Source organism: Thermobia domestica, chromosome 5 (genome assembly GCF_964235325.1).
Source record: "Thermobia domestica chromosome 5, izTheDome1.hap1.1, whole genome shotgun sequence".
NCBI lineage: Eukaryota > Metazoa > Arthropoda > Insecta > Zygentoma > Lepismatidae > Thermobia > Thermobia domestica.
Genome location: NC_137458.1, coordinates 101,912,889 through 101,935,399, shown reverse-complemented (window position 1 = coordinate 101,935,399; position 22,511 = coordinate 101,912,889). Strand labels below are relative to the sequence as shown.

General features: G+C 35.6%; 1 protein-coding gene across 1 annotated transcript in view; it reads left to right on the top strand.

Annotated features, from left to right (window-relative positions):
* The first annotated feature begins 449 nt into the window (after positions 1-449).
* Positions 450-22,511, top strand: part of LOC145684675 (uncharacterized) — a 106,818-nt gene continuing 84,756 nt past the window's right edge. The window contains exons 1-2 of the mRNA XM_081757061.1: positions 450-558; positions 1,765-1,864. Of these exons, the coding sequence (XP_081613187.1) occupies positions 476-558; positions 1,765-1,864 (183 nt within the window). The 5' untranslated portion in view covers positions 450-475. The remainder of the gene's footprint in view (positions 559-1,764; positions 1,865-22,511) is intronic.

The following is a 22,511-nucleotide window of genomic DNA, read 5'->3' as shown; positions in this document are numbered from 1 at the left end:
CAAACACAGAAGATAAAATTTACATATGCAAATTGAACTTTTATTTTCTACATTTCAACATATTGTTATTATATTTGTTTTATTTAATTTCTTCCTTAGTTGTCTTAGTCTGCTTGAGAGAAATTTGAGAACCATCGCTGTTCCTGTGTGTGCATTGTTGTCACAACAAATAATTCTGAAACCTTTATGTCTATAACAGATAATTTTGCTATTCAGGGTTATATTCAAAAGATTTTAAATTTTACGTTTTGTTCTATTTAGATCACGGATATTACGAAAATTTAATGCGATTATCCGTCTGCTATTGAATTCTCTAAGATGGGTTGTAAAGTCAAATATGAAATGCGAATAGCGATATCTGTTTATAATTAACTGACTGACAAATTATTATAATCATCGGAATTACATATTAAACTAACGTATGGCTATTATTTAGGTGAAGGATAATTTGAAAGTCCCAATATTTGATACCAAGATGGAATCTTATGTCAAATATCCAATGAGGACTGAGTATGGAATGTGCTTAGCAGTTCATTCTGAGCTTCTTGATCTACAAAGGTAATTTGGCATCATTTTGCAATGTAGCTTGAATATTCCTTGTTTGTTTATATTTATGAGTATTCTGTTCCTTTCTGTATTAATAATACTATTTATAATAAGTACTCTTGTCAAAATAACTGCTGGTCAACTTGTAGTGCACTACGAACTAATCTTTATATTAGTAATCTTAAACACGCTATTATATGTTTAAAATTATTAAGAATATAGACGTTTGACTATTTCCACAGACGGTTTCCCCGTTCCTAATAAACGCAACGGAAAATAACTGTTTCGTTTGAAAATAAACTGTAGAGAAGAAACATTGCTGATTTAGTTAGGTAAAGAAGATCTAGTTTTCAAATTCAGTCTGAGTTCTACATACATTAGCAATTGTTTGATGGGTTTTCAAATGGAAAATATGCGTTAATCTTTTTCATATCAGTTAGTAAATATGTCCCACGTTAATATTCTGATAGTAGTAAATTGCATTCTTTATTATCTATTAGCTTTAAAGTTACAAAGGAGTTCCATGGTCTACCGTCTATATATATATATATATATATATATATATATATATATATATATATATATATATATATATATATATATATATTCGTAAAAGATGATATATGAGTACACACAATATCATATTTTATTTCCATAATTCATTCTACAATTACACTAATACAACAATATGGTTTTCACAAAAATCATACAATTTCTAATGAATATAATATAGTGTCAACACAATTGAATGAAATAATGAATTCGTTGTAAAATATTAAACGTTCCTGGTTTATGATAAGATCATCGTTTGAATTTATATTTTCTTATTTTACGTTTCAAAATTAATAAAAATAATAATATGTGCCTAACACTAAGTAGTAGCTCCTTGTACAAAATAATTATGAAGAGTCATTATCTACTCCACATTATTTAAATTTTTCAGTAATAAACGTTTATATTATCTCTCACAATTTCTTTATGGTTCAAAACTTTTCCCCACCGCGGTTTCGACAGCAAATATATAATTTAAATCAAACTTTTAATTTAAATATTCATTTAAATTAAATTATTGACTTAATTTAATAAGACCCTGTCTATACAAGAAGTTACACTAAATCTTGTTGAGTTAACTAATGTTTTTCTTTGGTTTTCAATATCATTTATAAATAATTCTTTTCAAAAATAATATCAAAAATAATTTCTATTTATTTCCTTCAGTCTCAGAGAAGAAGAACGACAGAACTACACTATACCTTACTACGACATGAGTTATGAAAGACGAATTTTTGTTGTGATGTACTTGAAACCAAATATAAAGGTAATATTTCCACTTCATTAGTATTTACGTAATATATATGTGATTTAAATACTTGACTAAATAATATGTTTACAAGTTTCTTAACTTTCTGCCTTACGTTTGCTAAACTAGTTACACTGTATTCTCAGTAGTTAATTGATTCAAAATTTATTTCACTAGCTGGTTAAAGTATAGGTATGGGTTGACACTTTACAGAAATGGTTTATTTGCAGCTCATTGGTCTAGAAATATACAAATAGAGGCGGCTATAGCCTTTGCGATGCCTAAGGCAAGAGAACAATTGTAAAGATAGAAGTAACAAAAAAGAAAATGATGCTTTTCAGGATAATGCAAAGCAAATTCTTGATCTCTGCGGTCGAGTTGCAATTTGCAATATTACTGAGAACGTTATCCCAAGTATTCCCATCGCCAAAAGTGCATTTACATTGGCGCGCTATGTGATCGCGAAGTACTATGAGGAAGCGAAGTTTGCAGAATTTTTAATTATTTTTGAGGAATTTTTCTTATTTTCACTACTGAATTAATGTAGGTATAGGAAGTAAAGACACAAATTTGAAGCAGTAATGCACTGTGATCTCTGAAAAGTTTCGTATTCTCAGTTTTATGATTTATTATTTTATATGTTAAACGCAACAACATGTATCACTGATAGAGTAGCCTAGATGGTCTTATTTTTTAAAATCGTCTCTGTAACATGTTGTCAAAACGTTCATTTCCTTACATGATCTTGACAGAAGGGAAGGAGGAAATAGTCAAAGGACACGCAAGAGAGCGATTAAGAGAGTTATAAGCCTGAACTTTTAGAATCCTCCTAGATAAGTTGAAATATAGTTAAAAATTGCATAAGGTATCACGCAATATATCTTTCTTTTCTTATATTTTGGTTTACTTTTTTCACAAATCAATATATCTGTTCGGAGTTACGAGATAAAGTGAAGAGAGGAACATTTTCATTTCAGGAATTGAATAAAAAATCTTTTTACTTGGCCTAGATTCGAACTTGCAACCTTTAAATCCATAAGGCAGCGCTCTACTGAATTAGCTAATAAATGCTCTTGCAATGAACTCATTCCTACAACTACCAGTTGATGAATGGTGGGTATTAACGGAGTTGCATGAGATAACTGCTTTATTTAGCTATTGCAATAATAATAATAATAATAATAATAATAATAAGGAGAAGAAGAAGAAGAAGAACATAATTTAAAAAGGCGCATTCATTAAAGGTTTGTCTTGCGGAGTAAGTACTAATATTAGATTTTAATAAATATATATAATAAATATAATCCTGATACATACAATAAATATTATCCGTGCTTGCTGCTTAAGCTCCGCAACTCGAGCCGTAGTCCCATTGGGGTTGTACAGTAGCCTTACATCCTCCAACCATGAAGAAATTTTCGGATTAGACCTCTACGTGTCCTAAGGGGAAGGAGGGGGTTCACAGAGACAAAAGTTATTTCGACCATATGGAAAGTAGAATACCTCACGAGGTAAGGTTATGTAGAGTTCATCTTCCCTTTAAGCTGCTAGTCTATATAAGACGTGGCTCATCAACTTAACGTGAAACCCGAATCACACTACTCCCGCCGGAAATCGAAAAACGCATCACCTCTAGTTGTATAATGGGGAACATAAGATATGTGCAAAGAAGCGAAAACAAGAACTATATTAATGTCAAATCCATAGCTTTTGAGGTTACTGACATGAATTTTGATACAACCGATATCGTTCACATCAAAGTTATGCCTATATGCATATATGTTTAAAGGGCGGGGTGAAAATTAAAAACACTAGTTCCAAGATATTAGAGTGTCTATGGAATAGTTTCTATTGAATAGTAAATGAATAATGATACCCTCGATACCATTAAAGCAAAGGTTTTACTCTTCATTTGCGGCAGGTTTTTTTTCATTTACTTAACTGTGTAGACGTTAAAGTTCAGGATATAAAACTCGATGCTTATATTTCTAATTTAAAATTAATAGATACGTATTGTAGCTTCCACTTGTAACTAGGAGAAGGGACACTTTATACAATGATTTCCTTCACATTCGAGTAAAATACTGTCCCATCATATTGCAAAAATTCATTGCTAGTAGCGTTCCATATTTGTTTAGAGCCCTACTCTTTTATAACTGTATCTCACTTTTCTTGTAACGAGAGCAACACCTAAACGAGCATTCGGTAAAGTAGATGTTAATTCAAATTTATCTTCATAGCACAATGGTGCAGACGAAGTTAAACACTTTGGCATTCTGTGGTGTGGAAAGTCAAAAAAGCTACCAAATTGATATTGAAGAAGTAGTTAACGAATTTCTCTCCGAGAAAGATCACCCGAGCAGTGGTTTTTCAGATGGCAATTTATAGCTATTGAAATTCCTCCGAGACTCTGAAGCCATCCCTAATAAGATGGGAGGTGACATGTAAAAGTAGTCAAATACGAAGACTATTATTGGCGAATTCATAGTCTTCGTGGTCGCAAAGATGAGTAGTGACGCTTTAAATGCTGTTTGCGTTCATGTTAAGCCTTGGTTGGTATGGAAGTCAGAGTGGGAAGGTAATAGACAATAAACATCCCATAGTTGTGTTGAATACACAATTTTCAGTTTCAATAATACAGTTATATTCAAGATATGGTATATGACCAAGGCCGTCCCCAAGGCATGGGGGTCACAGGAAAGAACCGGTGAAGATTTCCGAACAGTTCCTTTGACAAAAGTTTCAATAGACTGAGAGTGAAAAGTTGTAAAGCAAAAATACTGGTATCACATTCGGACATATCAGAGATATGATTTCTTGGGAACTGTCTTTGCTCCAGGAAGGTATTTTTCCCTGGCTACCCCCTAAAAGCATCACTCTTGTGCAGGAGCCTAGGCAGGAATTTATTTCAGAGATTGAAAGATTTTTTTAAAGGGTAAATTGTTTAGATGGTGATTTATACATATACAATTTTTTGTTTTTTGAAATTCCGCTAGGAGACCATGTTGCATTGTACGTTCAACTTATACGTTTTTTTTTCGAGTCAAAACATTCTAAATATATGTACGTATATAATAGAAATAATGAAATTTTTTATTAGCGTTCGACTATCATTGTTGTGAAAACATTCGTCACAATATGACGTAGGGAAATGAGTTACAGTAAGGTTGTAATACAAAATACCATACTTGAAAATAATTACCTTTAAACTAGCTGTGACAACATTTAATTCAAAATTGAACTTCTGGAATCCAAAATATGACCGTAGCTAAAAGAAATATCAATGCAATGGTCGCGATTCTATCCTAGGCCATAGAAGTAGGAGTCCCTTACCGAACCGTTCATCTACTATATTTTATTTACTAAAAATATTTTGCATACAGCAAAAGGCCACTTCACACCGAAACATTAACAACATAAGGACAAACTTTTCAAGAAAATTTGTCAAAGCTTATGTATTAAAGGTATCCCGGTATTCAGCTAGTGGTAAGGAAAATCACTATTCAGGATGCCTCGTATGGAAATTTGAACCTGGAGACTCCCGAAGAGTCAACGCTAACCAGTGACCTACTTTCGCTCGGGAAATGACATCAAATTAATTTTCTGTGATTATTTTTTGTAAAATGTTTATTATTTTTATGAAGCAAATAGCGCATCTTCTACTTGGGATGAGAACTATCCTCACTATACTTTTTATAATCAACTAATAGTTGCATTTCATTATTTCTGTATATTTTCAACGTATAATTTGCAGAGACTATTCGGAATGAATGTTCTATTTTAGTAATGCTCCATTAAAATTTAGCCATATGGTAATTAATATATCAATTTTTTATAAGTTTGAGAAAGATTAAAAATGAATTCTCCTCATCTTATACAATTCTCGATAGTTGTAATATATTTTAAAAGTCAAATTTTGACTTATTTGAAAGTATTTAAATTGATTAGAAAGAAGAGAATAATACTAAAGAACATAATTAGGAAAAAATGTTGTTTAATGAAATCACAGAATCAAGCTTTTACGAAATATAAAAAAACGTACTGTCAATATAGGAAAAGTAAAATGGCTACAGAAGACACACTAACCAATTACTCTAAGGAGATAAAACAAGGTTCGTTGACTTGGTAGACGTACATAAAGAAACCACTAACACAAAATGCCTGATCGCATTACGCCTGACCATCTCAGCGACCTCGAAACTACGAACTCTACATTAACATCATTCGTCGTTCTCGATCACTTTATATGATACTTTCTTCCAGTCTCCCCAGGTGTGCAAGGGTGTCTAACTCCTACTTGAAGCTCAACTTATAACCAATCGGAACTGCTACCATCCATTCAACTTACCGACCACGAAAGCTATGGATTCGTCACTATTACCAGTAATGTCAAATAACGTTACAAGTCACAATTTCATAGCCCCTTTAGTGTGGTCAAAATAAATGAACTTAACTTAAAATGTTATTTGGACTGTCACTCTTCATCTAAATTGCATCTAAAATTATTAATTCGATACCAATGTATGTAGTTTTATTATAATTTTTAAAGTTCCCCCTCCCAAACTCTAAGGAGTGCTAAGGAGTCTTGCTGCCACTGAGGGCTGGACGTATACAGCATCAGAACTGCCACGAAGTAACTTAGCGACGCTGAAAACTAATGGTTCGATACTAATCTCTGTTGATTTCAGGACGTTTACGTTCCTGACAGACCACGTTCTCGGGTGCAAATGGGAGCTTATCAGATTCGTTTATTTGTTTAGTCCTCAGTCTTCATTTTCAGTACGAAAACACTATGAGAGATAGAACTGTAGTTTGTTCTAAGATTCGTACATGAGCTGTCATTTTAAATACAAGATGAGTCTCCCACTTACAAAGCAAAACCTTAGCCGTTTATGCAAGAGCAAGAATAATGTCTTGATGAGAAAGCCAATGACGCTCCTGAGAGTTAATCTTCGCAGTGTGGAAATATTTCCTTGATATACCTAGGTAAAAAAAAAAAAAAAAAAAGATTACCATAATAAATTTATTTCAGATACAAAGAAAATTCAAGTGAAACCAATCAAAATTACAGTAAGGAAGATTAGTAGATCAAACTGTGTATTTCTGCGATCAGCAAAGAATTCATATTTCATACACTATCCTAATATGCAAAAACAATCAATATCTTTAGTGGAAATTACTAAAAAAAACGTTAAATGTATATTTAAAACTCCAAATGTGACCATGTGATTTCAGAGATACTGTTGGAAATATTACAACGCACTTTCTTGTAAGTTGCCTCCTTGGTTAAGCGGGTTTAGTCATGGTCCTGGAATTCTAAAATCGAGAATCGGCAGTTCGAGTCTGAGTTCGGAATATTTTTTTTGAATATACGTAAACGTTTTTAAACAATAAATCGCTACTTTGTAGGGCTTGAAGAAACAAAATCATACGATCTGATCATGCACGCGCAAGTTATTCCCAAAAGGAACGTAGGGAGTCACGGATAATCTGCCGAATGAAAATTGAGATAAATGGATACGAATTTAAAGGGTTTCTCCAGGTAAAAGTAATACGTTTGTGTTAATTCGATATGTTGAACGAATATAAAATGGCGGATAACTTCATGCCCGTTGTGTGTGGCTGTATAATCGCTAGATACGGATGCTGACTAACAGTAACGTTCTAAGTATTAAGTGTAACGAATGTGTAGTCAAGTGGTCTAGAAAGACATCTGGAGTGTCGGAACAGCACAGCAGGTAAAGCAAGGTGATGCGCATGTTTGGAAACACGTATTGAAAAACGCACAGATGTGCACTGATACTCAGTAAACGTGAGTACGAAACACCGGAAATTAAAGGAATAGCATCAAGAACATGAAAACCATTGCCAATTTAACAATAATATTCTCTCAAATTGAAGCATGATGTGCAAGGTTGCATACCAACAAGGATACCACAACTTAGGCCAATTGTGCAAATGGACTCACAATGGAACTGTGGAAACTAAAGGAATGTCAGTAGTGGCATAGTGTGATCGATATTAAAATGCAGCCAATGAGTGGGTTGATATTGACATGTATCTAATGGACAAACGTCAACATGTCCCACTCTGCTTTGACACTGTCCCAACTGCGAAAAAACAGGAAAACAATCTTTTGTTCTCTGCTATTAAACGAGGTGCAGTTTCTGGTAGAACGTAAATAGAACATGATTGTATGAATGCCACTCTTTGCCTCGGACACTGTGCCACACCCCACACATATGAAAACAAAACTCTTAATCCATTGCTCAAATTCTGATTGAATATGAAAGCAACAAACTTGTATCATGTCCTACGTCTTTTAGGATATATAATGTACTCGAAATATAGGAAAATACTTCCAGAAATTCGTATCTTGTACACAGTGCACGTGCCATGACAAAGAGGAAAATGCACCACTTTGACTCGTGTAACACTACTACTGAAACACAATACAAATGGAATATAAAACACGAGTAACTGGTAAGAACAGTTCTAGGTAAAAACAGCGCAAACAATAAGAGCGATGGGCGAAAACTGCATGTGTAAATACAGCGCGGACAAAAAGACCCGATGGACAAAAACCGCGCATGCCAATACCGCATGGACAAAAACAGCGCATGAACAAAAACTGCGCAACGGCTAAAACGCATGCAAATACCGCGTGATCGAAAACAGACCATGGGGAAAAACCACAGATTAATATTTTTACTAGGCTCGCTCGCGCTCTAGCCCAGTTCTTTCAACTGGGCTCGCGCTTGCGACCACTTCCCTCAACTGTTCTCACAATCACCCGCACTCGCGGTCACTTGGGCTCGCACTCACCTCTTTCGGCTGGGCTCATAACCGGAAGGAAAAGCTTCAAAAATATATTACAACTATCAAGAATTGTATAAGATAAGGAGAATTCATGTTTAATCTTTCTCAAACTTATAAAAAATTGATATATTAATTACCATATGGCTAAATTTTAATGGAGCATTACTAAAATAGAACATCATTCCGAATAGTCTCTGCAAATTATACGTTGAAAATATACAGAAATAATGAAATGCAACTATTAGTTGATTATAAAAAGTATAGTGAGGATAGTTCTCATATCAAGTAGAAGATGCGCTCTTTGTTTCATGAAAATAATAAACATTTTACAAAAAATAATCAGAGAAAAGTAATTTGATGTCATTTCCCGAGCAAAAGTAGATCACTGGTTAGCGTTGACTCTTCGGGAGTCTCCAGGTTCAAATTTCCATACGAGGCATCCTGAATAGTGATTTTCCTTACCACTAGCTGAATACCGGGATACCTTTAATACATAAGCTTTGACAAGTTTTCTTGACAATTTTGTTCTTATGTTGTTAATGTTTCGGTGTGAGGTTAATATTTTTGGTAAATAAATTATAGATGAACGGTTTGTGTAAGAGACTCCTACTTCTATAGCCTAGGTTAGAATCGCGGCCATTTGATTGATATTTTCTTTTAACAACGGTCATATTTTGGATTCCAGAAGTTCAATTTTGAATTAAATGTTGTCACAGCTAGTTTAAAGGTAATTATTTTCAAGTATCATATTTTCTATTTCAACCTTACTGTAACTCATTTCCCTACGTCATATTATGACGAATGTTTTCACAACAATGACAGTCGAACGCTAATACAAAATTTTGTTATTTCTATTATATATGTGCATATATTTAGAACGTTTTGTTTCGAAAAAAATGTACAGTTGAACGTACAATGCAACATGGTCTCCTGGAGGAATTTCAAAAAACAAAAATTGTCACTCGAGCTTGCACTAACACGAATGGGTCAAGATATGAATTAGGTTGAGAAGCATTGCCACAGACAGTTTAAAATTTTTATAGACATCTTTAGGAAAGATGAGTTAGGGACAATTACAGCAGAAGTCCCTTAAGTTTGAAAACCCAAATGGCTTTCCTGTGTTTCAAGTTGCATCATTGACGTGAACTGTACCTATTTAAATAGATATAAGGACCAAAACAGCGCATGGACAAAAAACTTTCAAACGGGCCGGCTTAAATGTCTCGTAATAGAAGCGTCGGTGTCAAAAGGCCCGAATCAAAACGACCTTTATCAAAAGGGCCCTAGTCAAAAGACTCCCACTACAGAAGATCTCGAATCGCAATGGCTCTGATTAAAATGGATCAGAGTGAAAAGGGACTCCACTACAAAAGGACCAAGTCCAAGGGCCCCTTGTCAAAAGGGCCTGGTTCAAAAGTCTACGCAACATAAGGGCCCGAGTCAAAAGGTGCCGAATTAAATCACCCCTCATCGAAAGGAATGGGACTAGGTCAAAAGAGTCCTACGACATAAGGGTCCGAGTCAAAAAACTCCTGCGTCAAACAGACCTGGGTCAGAGGTGGTCCCGCTACAAAATTTGCCAGTCAAAATAACCCTATGTCGAATGGGGCAAGATGAAAGGTCTGCGCGAAAAAAGGGCCCGAGTCATAAGGGCGATGCGTGAAAACAGACTGCGTGGAAAGATTTCTGCGACAAAATGGCCCGAGTAAACTGGGAACTATGTCAAACGAACCATGGTCAAAAAGGACACCTTTAAAAATGGCACGGGTTAAACCGGCCAGGCTCCAGCTGGGCCTGAGTCTAAAGGGCCCGGTAAATACGGTTTCACATGTAAAAAGCTTGATATCAAAGCAAGAGTGGAGATCAGGCATGCACAAGAGGTTTGTGTCCTCGTAGTAAATTGAAGTGTTTGTGCAAAAGGTGGAAATATATCTGTGGTTATTAGTAACAAAAAGGAAATTTGAATGGTGATATTAGTTTTGTTTGCTTGTTGATTGTTTTCCAACAATCGCTTTCGCTTAAGTCGTTCTCCATGAAAGTTTGCTTGCATCCCGTCATAGGCGGACTCGGTGTATTAGGGCCTAGGCCGCGGTTACCATAGAGTACCCTCACACTATAACACCAATTTTTAAAATATCACCAATTTGTAAAACAAGCTATGAGCTCGGGGACTCATTCCCTCCCCGAAACAAACCTGGTCTTTCTTATACAGCCGCGCTGCAGACAAATTTTGGTGAAATTTCAAAATAGACCAATGCATAAATAAATACCGAATTAAGTCAAAGCACTGTCGAAAGAGAAATACACAGATAAAACCCCTACATTAATTTCTTTGAGTAATAAATGTTAGTAAAGAGTGCGTCATTTTATGCAAATATAAATACGTACAAAATAATAATTATATTGGGAATTTTAAAACTTATAACCGTTAATAATAGTGAATTTGTAAATTGGAATTTTCATTTTAAGGTTTTTTAGCATGTAAATAATAAGCACAACTAACTGCTTGTAATGAGGAGAATTCTAAATTCCAATTTTGTCCATATAAAATGGTGCAGCACGTCGTTTGTGGACTACTGTATTGGGTATTTTTGGCCCCTCCCGAAATAAAATCCTGGTTGCAGCACTGCGTACAATGAGCATATGCGATAAGCCATCGCGTTATGTAGTTGTAAATCCGTTGTTACTTGATAGTTTTTGCAAACTATGATTTTTTATTGGTCATTGGAAAGTTGATGTCATAGCAAGCACAGAATTTCTAGAAACAAACTTTCACGAGAATATTATATAATTGTTATTGTATTGCCACACGAGATGTCTAAAAAGTACCCTGACTTAGGATAACTATGTTATTATCAGAGTTACAACAAAATGTAAGAGGAGAAACAGTCTTCAAATAAAGTTTTTAATAGACAGTAACTTCATTCTTTATGTTGTGGGTCCAGGTAAATGGTAATGTTGCATTTTCATGTAACATTATGCGCATATAGAGCGTACAGCCCAAACGGCTTGACCGATATGAAAAATTCTTTCACTTTAGATTGAAAACATTATATTTGCAGACGGTTTCCCCTCCTACATTTTGTTGTAACTCTGATAATAGGATAGTTACCGTATGTCATGGGACTTTTGAGACACTCTGTATAGTAGCTGAAACACTGAACAAATAATAGCCAACAGCTTTTTACTATAGAAAGAACAGGACAGTTTACCGAAAATTTACTGAAAATTTTAACAAACAACTAATAATAACTTTTGACTCTGGAATGAACACGACGTTTTACTGAAAATGAAAAACACTGCTGAACCACTAAATAACTAACAACACTGGTCAACAAATTTTTACTTTTTATTTTTTACAGAAATGAAAGTAGCCAATCATTATAGATTTCGAGGCACTGAAAACGAATATCACACTTAAAATTAGCTGGTAGCTCAGGGTTGAAAGTAAATGTGGAATTTACCTAAAAAGTTCATGTATTTCACATTTATTTTGTTAGGTTTTACTCAGGAACGTCCCTATTTATCGTTGCGGAATGTGTTATGCCTCTTTCTATTCGTCGATTACCCTACTTTCTGAAATTTCAACAATCCTTCCAGTGTTTTTTAGAGGAAAATCCGATTTTTATTGTTTTACTGGCAACCCTGCAATAGGAAATTTGTAATTTATATTTGAAAAGTAATCTGTCAATATTGGGAATGTTTTCTGCAAATCTCGTCATGATCGAAGCGAGCCGAACTGTGAAAAAAAATTATCCCTTCTACTAAAATGCTAAAATTTTACATACCTTTACAACATGTACATTAAAATGTAATATTGACTTCCGTATGCCGAACAGAACTGTAGGACAATACATTAAGACAATGCAACTATCATTTCAGGTAGTCTGTACTGGGGTAGGGATTTTATGTAATGAAATATTTCACGAAAAATTCCCTTTCTGCAAAATTCCGACTTTTTTCTGCCTACAGCTAGCAATCTTGCAATAAATATCTGCACTGGCAATCCTCGGATAAATATAATCATAAACTATACGTTGACACCAACAATTTATATTCTGTTCATATCCACACAAAAAAGGTTTTTCCATGGGATGACCGTATTGTCAAGAAATTTCGAAGGGGTAAATGTCACACGTACTTGGGGAACAAATGAATTGCGTTGTTGTTATAATAGCAATATACAAAGAAGTGTAACAACGGTTTTGCTGCCGTCGTTAAGCAAGTTTTACTTGTAGGATCTGGCAACAATGCGTAAAGCTCACTCATGTGCCCACGATCCAATCACCTGATCATTCGACAGGTTGAAATTCTTTGGCGGCGTGTGTGTGTGTGTCTGCGCTCTCTTTTACTGTACTATAATGTGTCTTGTTTGAGGGGTGGTTGGTGGTGAATGTATATACAGTAAAGTATTTGAATTAAACTGTGAGTGTTTGTGTTACTTGAACGAGTGTCTGTTTTCATGAAAATACCCTGCACCTGCAATAACAATCCTTATAACTTTTGTTATATTTGTGCAGATGGTATTTGTGGCAATAGAAGCGACCACTTACTGATGCAGTAACGAATGTCTATTCATTGTATTTCGGATGTCGAGTGGGAGACCAAGACAAATCTTGGGCTCCGCACGTGTGTTGTACGTCACGTTCTTCCGTACTAAATGCAAGGATGCATGGGAAAAACGTCTCCATGAAGTTTGGCGTGCCTGCTATTTGGCGTAAACCCACAAATCATGTGACTGATCGCTATTTTTGTATGACACCGCCCTTGAAGAGAGGAATCAATACTAAAAGGAAGAGAAATAACGAATACCCTGACATCCCATCTGTAATGCGCCCTGTGCCTCATGGAAAAGGACTGCCAGTTCCTGTTCCCCCAAACGCAACAACATCAAGCAGTGATAGCGATAATGCTGATCCTACACATCCAGCCAAAGAAGTGCATTCATCCACCTGTGTTGTTGATCATTCATTTACGCCCTCTTCATCCAGTGAAACACACAAAATCACACAAGGTGAACTCAGTGATCTGATTAGGGATTTAGACCTCTAGAAGTGTAAAGCTGAAGTGTTAGCCTCGCGACTGCAGCAGTGGAACCTTCTAGCTGAAACAGTGAAAGTGTCAGTTTTTCAGGATGGTCAGAAAGCACCATTTCAGTACTGAAGTTGACATTACCTTCTGCAATGATGTTGAAGGTTTGTTTCATGACCTACATATTTTATACAAACCGGACGAGTGGGGACTATTCATAGATGGTTCCAAAACAAGCCTGAAGGGTGTACTGTTATATAATAATAACGAAAGACCGTCCATCCCTGTCGCATATTCTGCTTTAGCGAAAGAAGTGTACACTACGTTGAAATCAGTTCTATACGTCATTAGTTACAATGAGCATGAATTGCTAGTATGTAGAGATTTCAAACTAATTTCGATTTTGTTGGGTTTCAAGTAGCATATAGTAAGTATTGTGGTTATATATGTGAGTGGGACACTCGCGCAAGATATAAACGCTAAACACAAAAGGAAAAGGAGTGGCCTTTAAGAACAGCTCTGATTCCTGGCTCAAAAAATGTTGTCAATGAACCTCTGGTGAACCGTCAGAAAATTGTTCTCCCACCACTGCATATTATGTTGGGACTTATGAGAGCGTTTGTAAAGGCATTGAACACGAATGAAGCAGCATTCTGATATTTGTGCATGAAGTTTCCACGATTAAGCACAGAGAAGATCAAACAGGGAATATTCATTAGTCCAGAGATACGCCAGGTCCAGGTCCAGGTCCTAAATGGCCCTGACTTTGAGGCCATTCTAACTCGTGATCAGCTGCATGTGTGGCGTTGATTCCGTAATTTGACCACATTGTTCTTGGGAAACAAGAGAGCCGACAACTACAGGGACCTTGTGGATGAATTAATTCATGCTTATCAAAACATTGGCTGCAACATGACACTGAAAATGCACTTTCTTCACTCACACCTCAATGCCTTCCCAGAGAACTGTGGTGCTTTCAATGATGAACACGACGAGAGATTTCACAGGGATATTTCTCTCATGGAACATCGATACACGGGTCGGTGGACAGCTGCAATGTTGGCTGACTTCTGCTGGACGCTACAGACTGATGCTCCAGACAAAACCTACAAGAGGAAGGCAAAGAAACGGCGCATTCATTGAAGGTGAGTGCATTCATTTATCCTAGGCAATGAATTTGTGTACAATTTACTTTTGTGCAGCAATAACGAAGGTCCGAGGACCAATTAATTTTTTTGGCCAAAAATGTAGTAGACAGGGGAAATTTGCGGTATTTCAGTTCAAAGGATACTATTTATTCTCAGTTCGGTCTTCTTGATGGCACGTAATGTTACCAGTCTTAGAATAACTTTTCCAGCATTCTTTGCAGTTATTTATTGCATGATTGCCAGCTGTAGGCAGAAAAAAGTAAGAATTTAGCAGATTGAGAATTTTTCGTGCAATATTTCAGAACATAAAATCCACCACCCCAGTACTGACTACCGAAATGATAGTTACGTTTCTGAATGTATTGTCCTATAGTTCAGTTCGGCATACGGAAGTCAATATTACATTTTTAATGTACATTTCTAAAGGTATGTACAATTTCGGCATTTCCGTAGCAGGGATAATATTTTTTTTTTCACAGTTCGGCTCGCTTCGATCATGACGACATTTGCAGAAAAAATTCCCAATATTAACAGGTTACTTTTCAATAATAAATTATAGTTTTACTATTGCAGGGTTGCCAGTAAAAACGGATTTTCCTCTAAAAAACGGGATAGTTTCGAATATATGGGTATATAATTTCTTAACGGTACCGGTTACCGAAACTATTGTTAAATTTTTAGAAAGTACGACTATCGACGAATAGAAAGAGGTATAACACATTCCCTAACGATAAATAGGGACATAATTATAGGTTCCTGAGTAAAACCTAACAAAATAAATGTGAATAACATGATTTTTTTAGGTAAATTCCACATTTACTGGCAACCCTGAGCTACCAACTAATTTTAAGTGTGATATATTTATAGATTTCGTTTCTACTTTCGTTTCTGTAAAAAATCCACTGCAGATCAGTGTAATTTATAAAGTTAAGATTCTTTTCAGTACTGATTATGAACTGCAGAGTTCCTGAATAACTTCGTTCACAGATACTAAATTTAATATGTCTCTTTCCATTTTCATTAGTAAAAATATGTCCAAAAGGTCTTCACACAAATTAGCTCTGAAATTTGTTTACTCTCTAACTTTAACTTTGAGAAGCACTTTTCACATGCCACTTGTGTGCATGGTAGACACAACGCATGTTTGTATGCAATGTATAAATTATTAAAACAACTAGACTGACAGAAATTGGTACAAATTTTCCCTGCACGTGACAAACAATTTTTACACAACGTGTTTGCAGCATCATTATTACTCTTGCCATGAGTCCCGTTCAAAATGGATGTTCCATCTCCCATAGCATGCTCTAATGCATAATCATCATTATATTCTATGGATTCAGGGGCATAATTCTCCTCAGGATCATCAAAAAGCAGAACATTTTGTGACAGAACACACCACAATGAACTGCTGAAGCTCTTTGTATATATACTCCTGTTTTATATTTAGTTTTTTCGCAAGAAATCTGAACGCTCCTGTAGACAATCCATTCTTTCCGATTTCTGAAAAGTGCTTGTGATCCAGCATTTGGAGTTCATTTGTTTGCTGAAACATATCACCGACACATGTAACAGCTGTATTGAGAATTTTCGTTGAAGTTTTTTATTCAGGATAAATCAATTTCAATTACATTTAAGTTCTTTCCCAGTTCAACTGCCGCAAGCTCTCGTCACATTTCCTTTTTCTTTAAGATTCTTCTGGGCGGAAAGTCTTTTTCCATTGTTCTCTCTACACCAGATTGCACAGGCTGTTGTTTTTTCACACAAAATATTTTTTGTGTTTTCGTAAAGCTTAAACAGACATCTTTTGCCTCCATTTTCTTCTGAAGCTGCTGCCGCAAATTGTCTACAAGTCTCCAGGTTGTAAGACAGTCCAATCCGTGAGACTGCAGGTATTTTGAAACAGGCTCTGTTTCTGTAAGCAAGTCCTGAAACACAGAGCACATCATTACAGTGTTAAATTCTGTCAATTTATTTAGCAAAGTATAGCTTGAAATGTTGATGTCGCATTAAAACTCCTGTCCTGTACATCATCATTGAGGAGCAGTTAAAACGAAAGAAATCTTGATGATGATAGACAGTCGTCCTCGTCTCGGTTTCATGTTTCTTAGCGGAACCCGTTAGTGTCGACTACCGCATTCAGTGTCTTGTTTTTGCTCCACAATCGTGTTGCGCGAACTTGTTGAACTTTTCGTAGTTTATCATGTTCCTCGTGGCTTGCATCGATCATTTATTTCCAAACATCGCTTCTTTCGTAGTATTCAGACAGAACACGGCACTGGTTTCAACCACACCAAATAAGTTTGAAGCTTCAGGGATCTACTCAGTCAAATTTGTCATAACCAAATTAAGAGTATGAACCGTTCATTGGATGTAAATGATTTCATTATTATCCTCCTCCAGTAATGCTTTAACTCCTTTATAACATCCACTCAGTTAGCAGCTCCATCCAAAGAGCAACTTACAATATCAGACATCAAAACATTGTTGGCACAAAGTACTTGTTTGATTTCATTTTATGTTACTTGTCTTATAGTGTCACTTTTTACGACAACTGATAACAGCCGCACAAATACTTGACCGCTTATAACGCAGAGAATTACTATAGTAAGCTGATTCAGCACTGAAACATCTTAAATAGAATCAACCATAATGGTGAAAATGCCCGTTTTCTTGGCGTCTTCCACTCTTTTCTCCTGAAATTTTGTAAACGTTTTTGATAGAAAATATTTTTTTAAAAATACACTGTTTTTCCAGAGATTAAATATGCACCCAGCTACAAACCAGACCCCAGTGTTCAACGATGAAAGAGCCCCAACTGCCCAATATAATGAAAAAAGGTTCCAGGTCCCAACCGCTCAACATGATGAAAAACGTGCCTAGGAGCCCAACTTCTCAATGAAATGACAGAAGGGCCCAAACTGCCCAATATAATGAATAAAGGGCTCAGAGCCACAACTGCTCAATGTAATGAAAGAAGGCCCCACGTACAAACTGAATCACAGTTTGAGATAATAAAAGACCATAGTGAAAGATGGACCTAGCCACAAATCCAGTAACAAAAGGACCCTATTGAAAAAGATAACTTATTGATTGATGAAAGGATAGAAGAGGAATGTGTGTTGGCAGCATAATAACAGTGATCTATCGAGTTATTTAGCTTTCTTCGGTTTTAGCTTTTCTCTCTTTCTTTCTTTATTGTTTCATCATTTTTTTCTGAGAGGGACTAGGCCGTGATTGCGGCCTAACGGCTCTTGCCAGTCTGCCCCTGACTCCCGTCTTTCTGAGTTTGTGTTCTCGTGACAGTGACAGAAAGTGGGAGGAAACGGGTTTTCCCGTTTCCTTCCACTTTTTGCAATCCACCATTTCATTCATTACTCATCATCACCGTGTCCCTTAGCCTAACAGGCATACCATGGGACGTAAAACTCAAAGGTTTTTTCATATATCGGTCTTCTGCTTCTCCCCCGTTGGAAAAAAAATCCTGCGGGCCTTAGTGATTATTATATTGCTTAGTTACTGTATTATATTGTTCTATACACGGAATAAATACACCTGTGTTTTATATAATAATGAGAAACGTATTTACATTTATTGCGGTCCTTGTTTTACGCCAGTGAAACATATTCACGTTCAGCGTAATTAGTTTCCATTACCAAATAATTACAGTGAGGTGAATGAAATAATTCATGCATACATTTACGACTTAGAGAAGTGTCCTGCGAACATGTAGTAAATTCGTGGAGAGTGAAAAGGGCTTGTAGCAATAATTAGCTCAGTCGGTCCCTATAGTTCCTTAGTGAATTACATAAATCCTACAGATGTTGTACCTCTTTCTTTCTCTTCTCTCTACTTCATGTCTGGAGATTTATGTTTGGACAAGTAAGTTAGAGTGGCAATTTTAAAAAGTAAGATAATCTAGACTATCAGTGACAGGTGTTGTGGTGTTTAACTTAACATATAAGGCAGTAAATTGAAAAACAGAGATGACAGTGCACTGATGCTTAAAATTTTTGCCTTTACTCTCGATACCTACGTTATTCCCCTAGTCAAAATAAAAACCCTTTAAAATAAATCACAAATTCTTATGCAACCATACCTTCGTTAGAGTACTGCGTGGTCACATATTCGTCACGGCGATGTCAATGCACTTTTGGCGACGAGGATACAATGATCTCGCAAGAGCCAAAAACACAATGCACACAAAACTAAAAAGGCTTAGGAGAAACCTGATCTCTATCAATGATCAATAGATGCAGTCTTGCGAACTACTATTATTCTATATTTTACCCTCGGGGGAGGCTAAACAGAAAATCGACAAAAACTAGGTTATTTGTTCTTTGTGTGTGTGGTTGTGTGGGGACGAGGTATATGGCCTTCTTTGGTTTCTTTCTCTTTTTTTCACTTTTGTTGGCATATTTTTAACATCTCTTTAAATTTCTCAAAATTAAAACAGACTGAGATCACGGTATTATTATAATTGTTATTATTATTGTTATTATTATTAATAAGATTAATGATAATAATGATAATAGTAATAATAATAATAATAACAGGTTCTGGAAAGGCAGCATTGTGTTTGCATATTCACTCAGTCCACAATCATTTTATGGAACAAATGTCAGACTAGACACAGAGTACATGAACATTTTCATTATGATCTATAGGGTAAAGCAATATGCAAAAACAAGACGGGAATATTTCTTGTTCCGTTTGTGCTTTGTCAGTTCTTTCTGTAGTTGTGTTTTAGTTTTTGCTTATTTTAATTTTATTTACAACCTTTGTTATGCTTGAGAATTCCTAGTTCTTCGATTATGATGGAGATTTAATTCCTTGTTTCTTATTATGAAGGTTATTCATACCCTACATACTGGGTTCCATAATTAAGAGGATAAACACTGGTAACTATTCTAGATTCATAATTTCTTCATATTTCTATTTTGTTCATTTCCGCCATGTTTATTTTTTATTATGACTTCATATATGCTAAGACATATTCTCTATCAAAATGAATCCAACGACATTTTTGTTTAAATCATTTTAGTAAGATTCGGCTGTAGATCATAACAAATTAATACAGATACATACATCTGTGAAACTTACTTTCCCTGTTGCCGTAGTTGGGTAATTCAAACAAGATCCGAATTTCCCATCCTGAAAATTTATGTAAATAGGAACCGCTATACTTGCGGTACCTTACAGCCAGTTTGATTATTTCTTTCTTTATTATATATTGAAGTGATGTGAAAAAAGAAAATAACAAAAAAAACTGAAGTAAACAAGGAATCCAAATACAGGAAAAGAAACAAGAATACACAACGCCGTGCCACTCACTCGGTGTAGCTAGATTGAAAAAAACGATCAGCATAGCGGTTCCGACTTTACCATCTGCGTGTGCAGCCACGCATGAGAAAGCATTGCCGCCGACAAAACCGGAGCGGAGAAGACACCGACATTGTCGGTGGCTAGGCCGATTGCATTTGACGGTCCCGGGAATACCATTTTTTAGTTTTGCCGGATCGGAATGCGTGTGTAAGCTACCATTTGATTACATTGCCGCCGACTCCATCACCGCCATTGTCGAAAGCGTAACCGCCATTGGCTGGGACGTGTGCGAACGCTCTAAAAATGTGAAAAAAAAATTTGAAATTGGCGTTAAGAAGAAATAAAAAGTCTCGCCCCCGCGGCGGCAGTTAGCGCCGCCAAGTTGATCATCCGGTTCCAATACCAATCTGAGTTGATCCTCGGTCCATCTTTGACTTGACTAATAAAATGCTTGCCTTAAGTACCTGTTATAGAAACTAAATTACCGGTCAAAGACGATATTTACGCCATGGTAAAAAAGTTACCAAAAATCCCAACCGGGTTAAGGAAAGTTATTATATATAATTTGTTAATGACGATATGATATACAAGGTTCTGTATTTCTAAAACAGAAAAAGGCATTCCAACTCAAAGCTGGTGTTTTCGCGTATTTTTATGAAATATTTATAGTTGTTTACGTACTTTTATTTGTAAATTATATGAGATTAATTAGAAACTTATACATAAAAATATATTTAATAAAATGTTGTTATATAAGTAATATTGTAAAGGATACTTATAAGTTTATTCAACATAGCGTAAGGCAACACCTATTTTGAAAGGTACTGAACATGAGGTGGTAAGGCATTTTCTTTAGTTTTCATTGTTAGCAAGGTTATTATCTAATGGCTGACTTGGTGCAGTTTTCTCAGCAACGGCAGCAGATATCAATTTTTACGCTGATCATATGCTTCACCACACTCAGTGTTACAATCATGGTCATTAAATAATTCAAAATCAGAATCTGCACCGGTATCATCCAATTGACTTTCATCATCATATAAAATTCTGTGAATTTCAGTCACAGAAACTGTTTCATGTTCCATTATGTTATAAAGTTGCTCAAAATACCAATTGAAATGTTGTACGTATATACACACTATATACGAATAGGAAATCATAATAAAAAGGTAAATTTCTTACAAGATTCTTGACACTACCAAAAAAAGAGGTACGTGAAAGGTCGGGCTGGGTCTGACAGGCCCACGTAAGTTTCAGAACTCTATTAAGCTAAGTGTAAAGTCACAAGTTTTGCCGATCGTTGTCATTACAGTCTTCGTATCTTTCCCATGTATTTTTTTATCTTTCAAGTAAATTTACAACTTTTGTTACAAATTTTAATCTTGAGACTTGAAATTCTAAGAGAAGAAAGTTCATAACGTATAGAAGGGAACCATCTGTGGCGATTTCTTATTAAGAATTTTCTTCATTGTTGAAATAGTTCCATTGTTAAAGGTTTGGATATCCATTTCAACAAACAAGCCGTTTCCACAATGAAGAGAATTCTAAATAAAAATTCGGCATAGAATATTGCCTACGATGCATTATGAAGTTCCCTTTCTAAAAATTTGGAGTCTCTAGGTTGAAATTTGTACGAAAAATTGTAAACTTTCGTCAAAGCTAAAAATACATGAGGAGAGATACGAAGACTGTAGTGACATCTATAGGGAAAACATGTCGGTTTAAACCAACCTTAAAAGCAAACTAGCAATAGATCAAACTGGTTTGCGATACTAACGTCTTTTATCAAGAGTTTCAGGAAGGTTTACGAACTTACAACTTAAACCGTTAACTTTAAGTTCCAAATTTTATTTAACATGTAAGTAAATGGGTGTCACACACCGGCCCGGATCGTTGTAGGGTTAAACACCACCACCCAGTGAATAGTATTGCCATTCTAGTATGAAGATATATTTTTCTTCAAAATGGACTATATCAGATTATTACTTATTACAAATCAACACGTTAAGCGAAAACGTAAAATGCCACATTTAATATCTGTTGCAAACTAAGGATGTTATATCACAAACTTCCAAAAACTGGAAACCTCTATCACCCATACAGCACAACGGACATGGACAAGGCAATAGACACCGGAAGTACCTTAGCGTTGGATATTATGTTCGTGGTATAACTTGTTTTGAATTATTAGTAACAAAGCTATAAAGGCTTGAAAATTTGATTTTTGAAAGGCTTTATTTCCGAAATATACTTAGTTAAGTATCATACCTAATTACTTGTTTGGTTTGCAATTGACAAACAAATCCCGATCAGGAACTCGCCGGCGGGAGAAAGGATTGCCG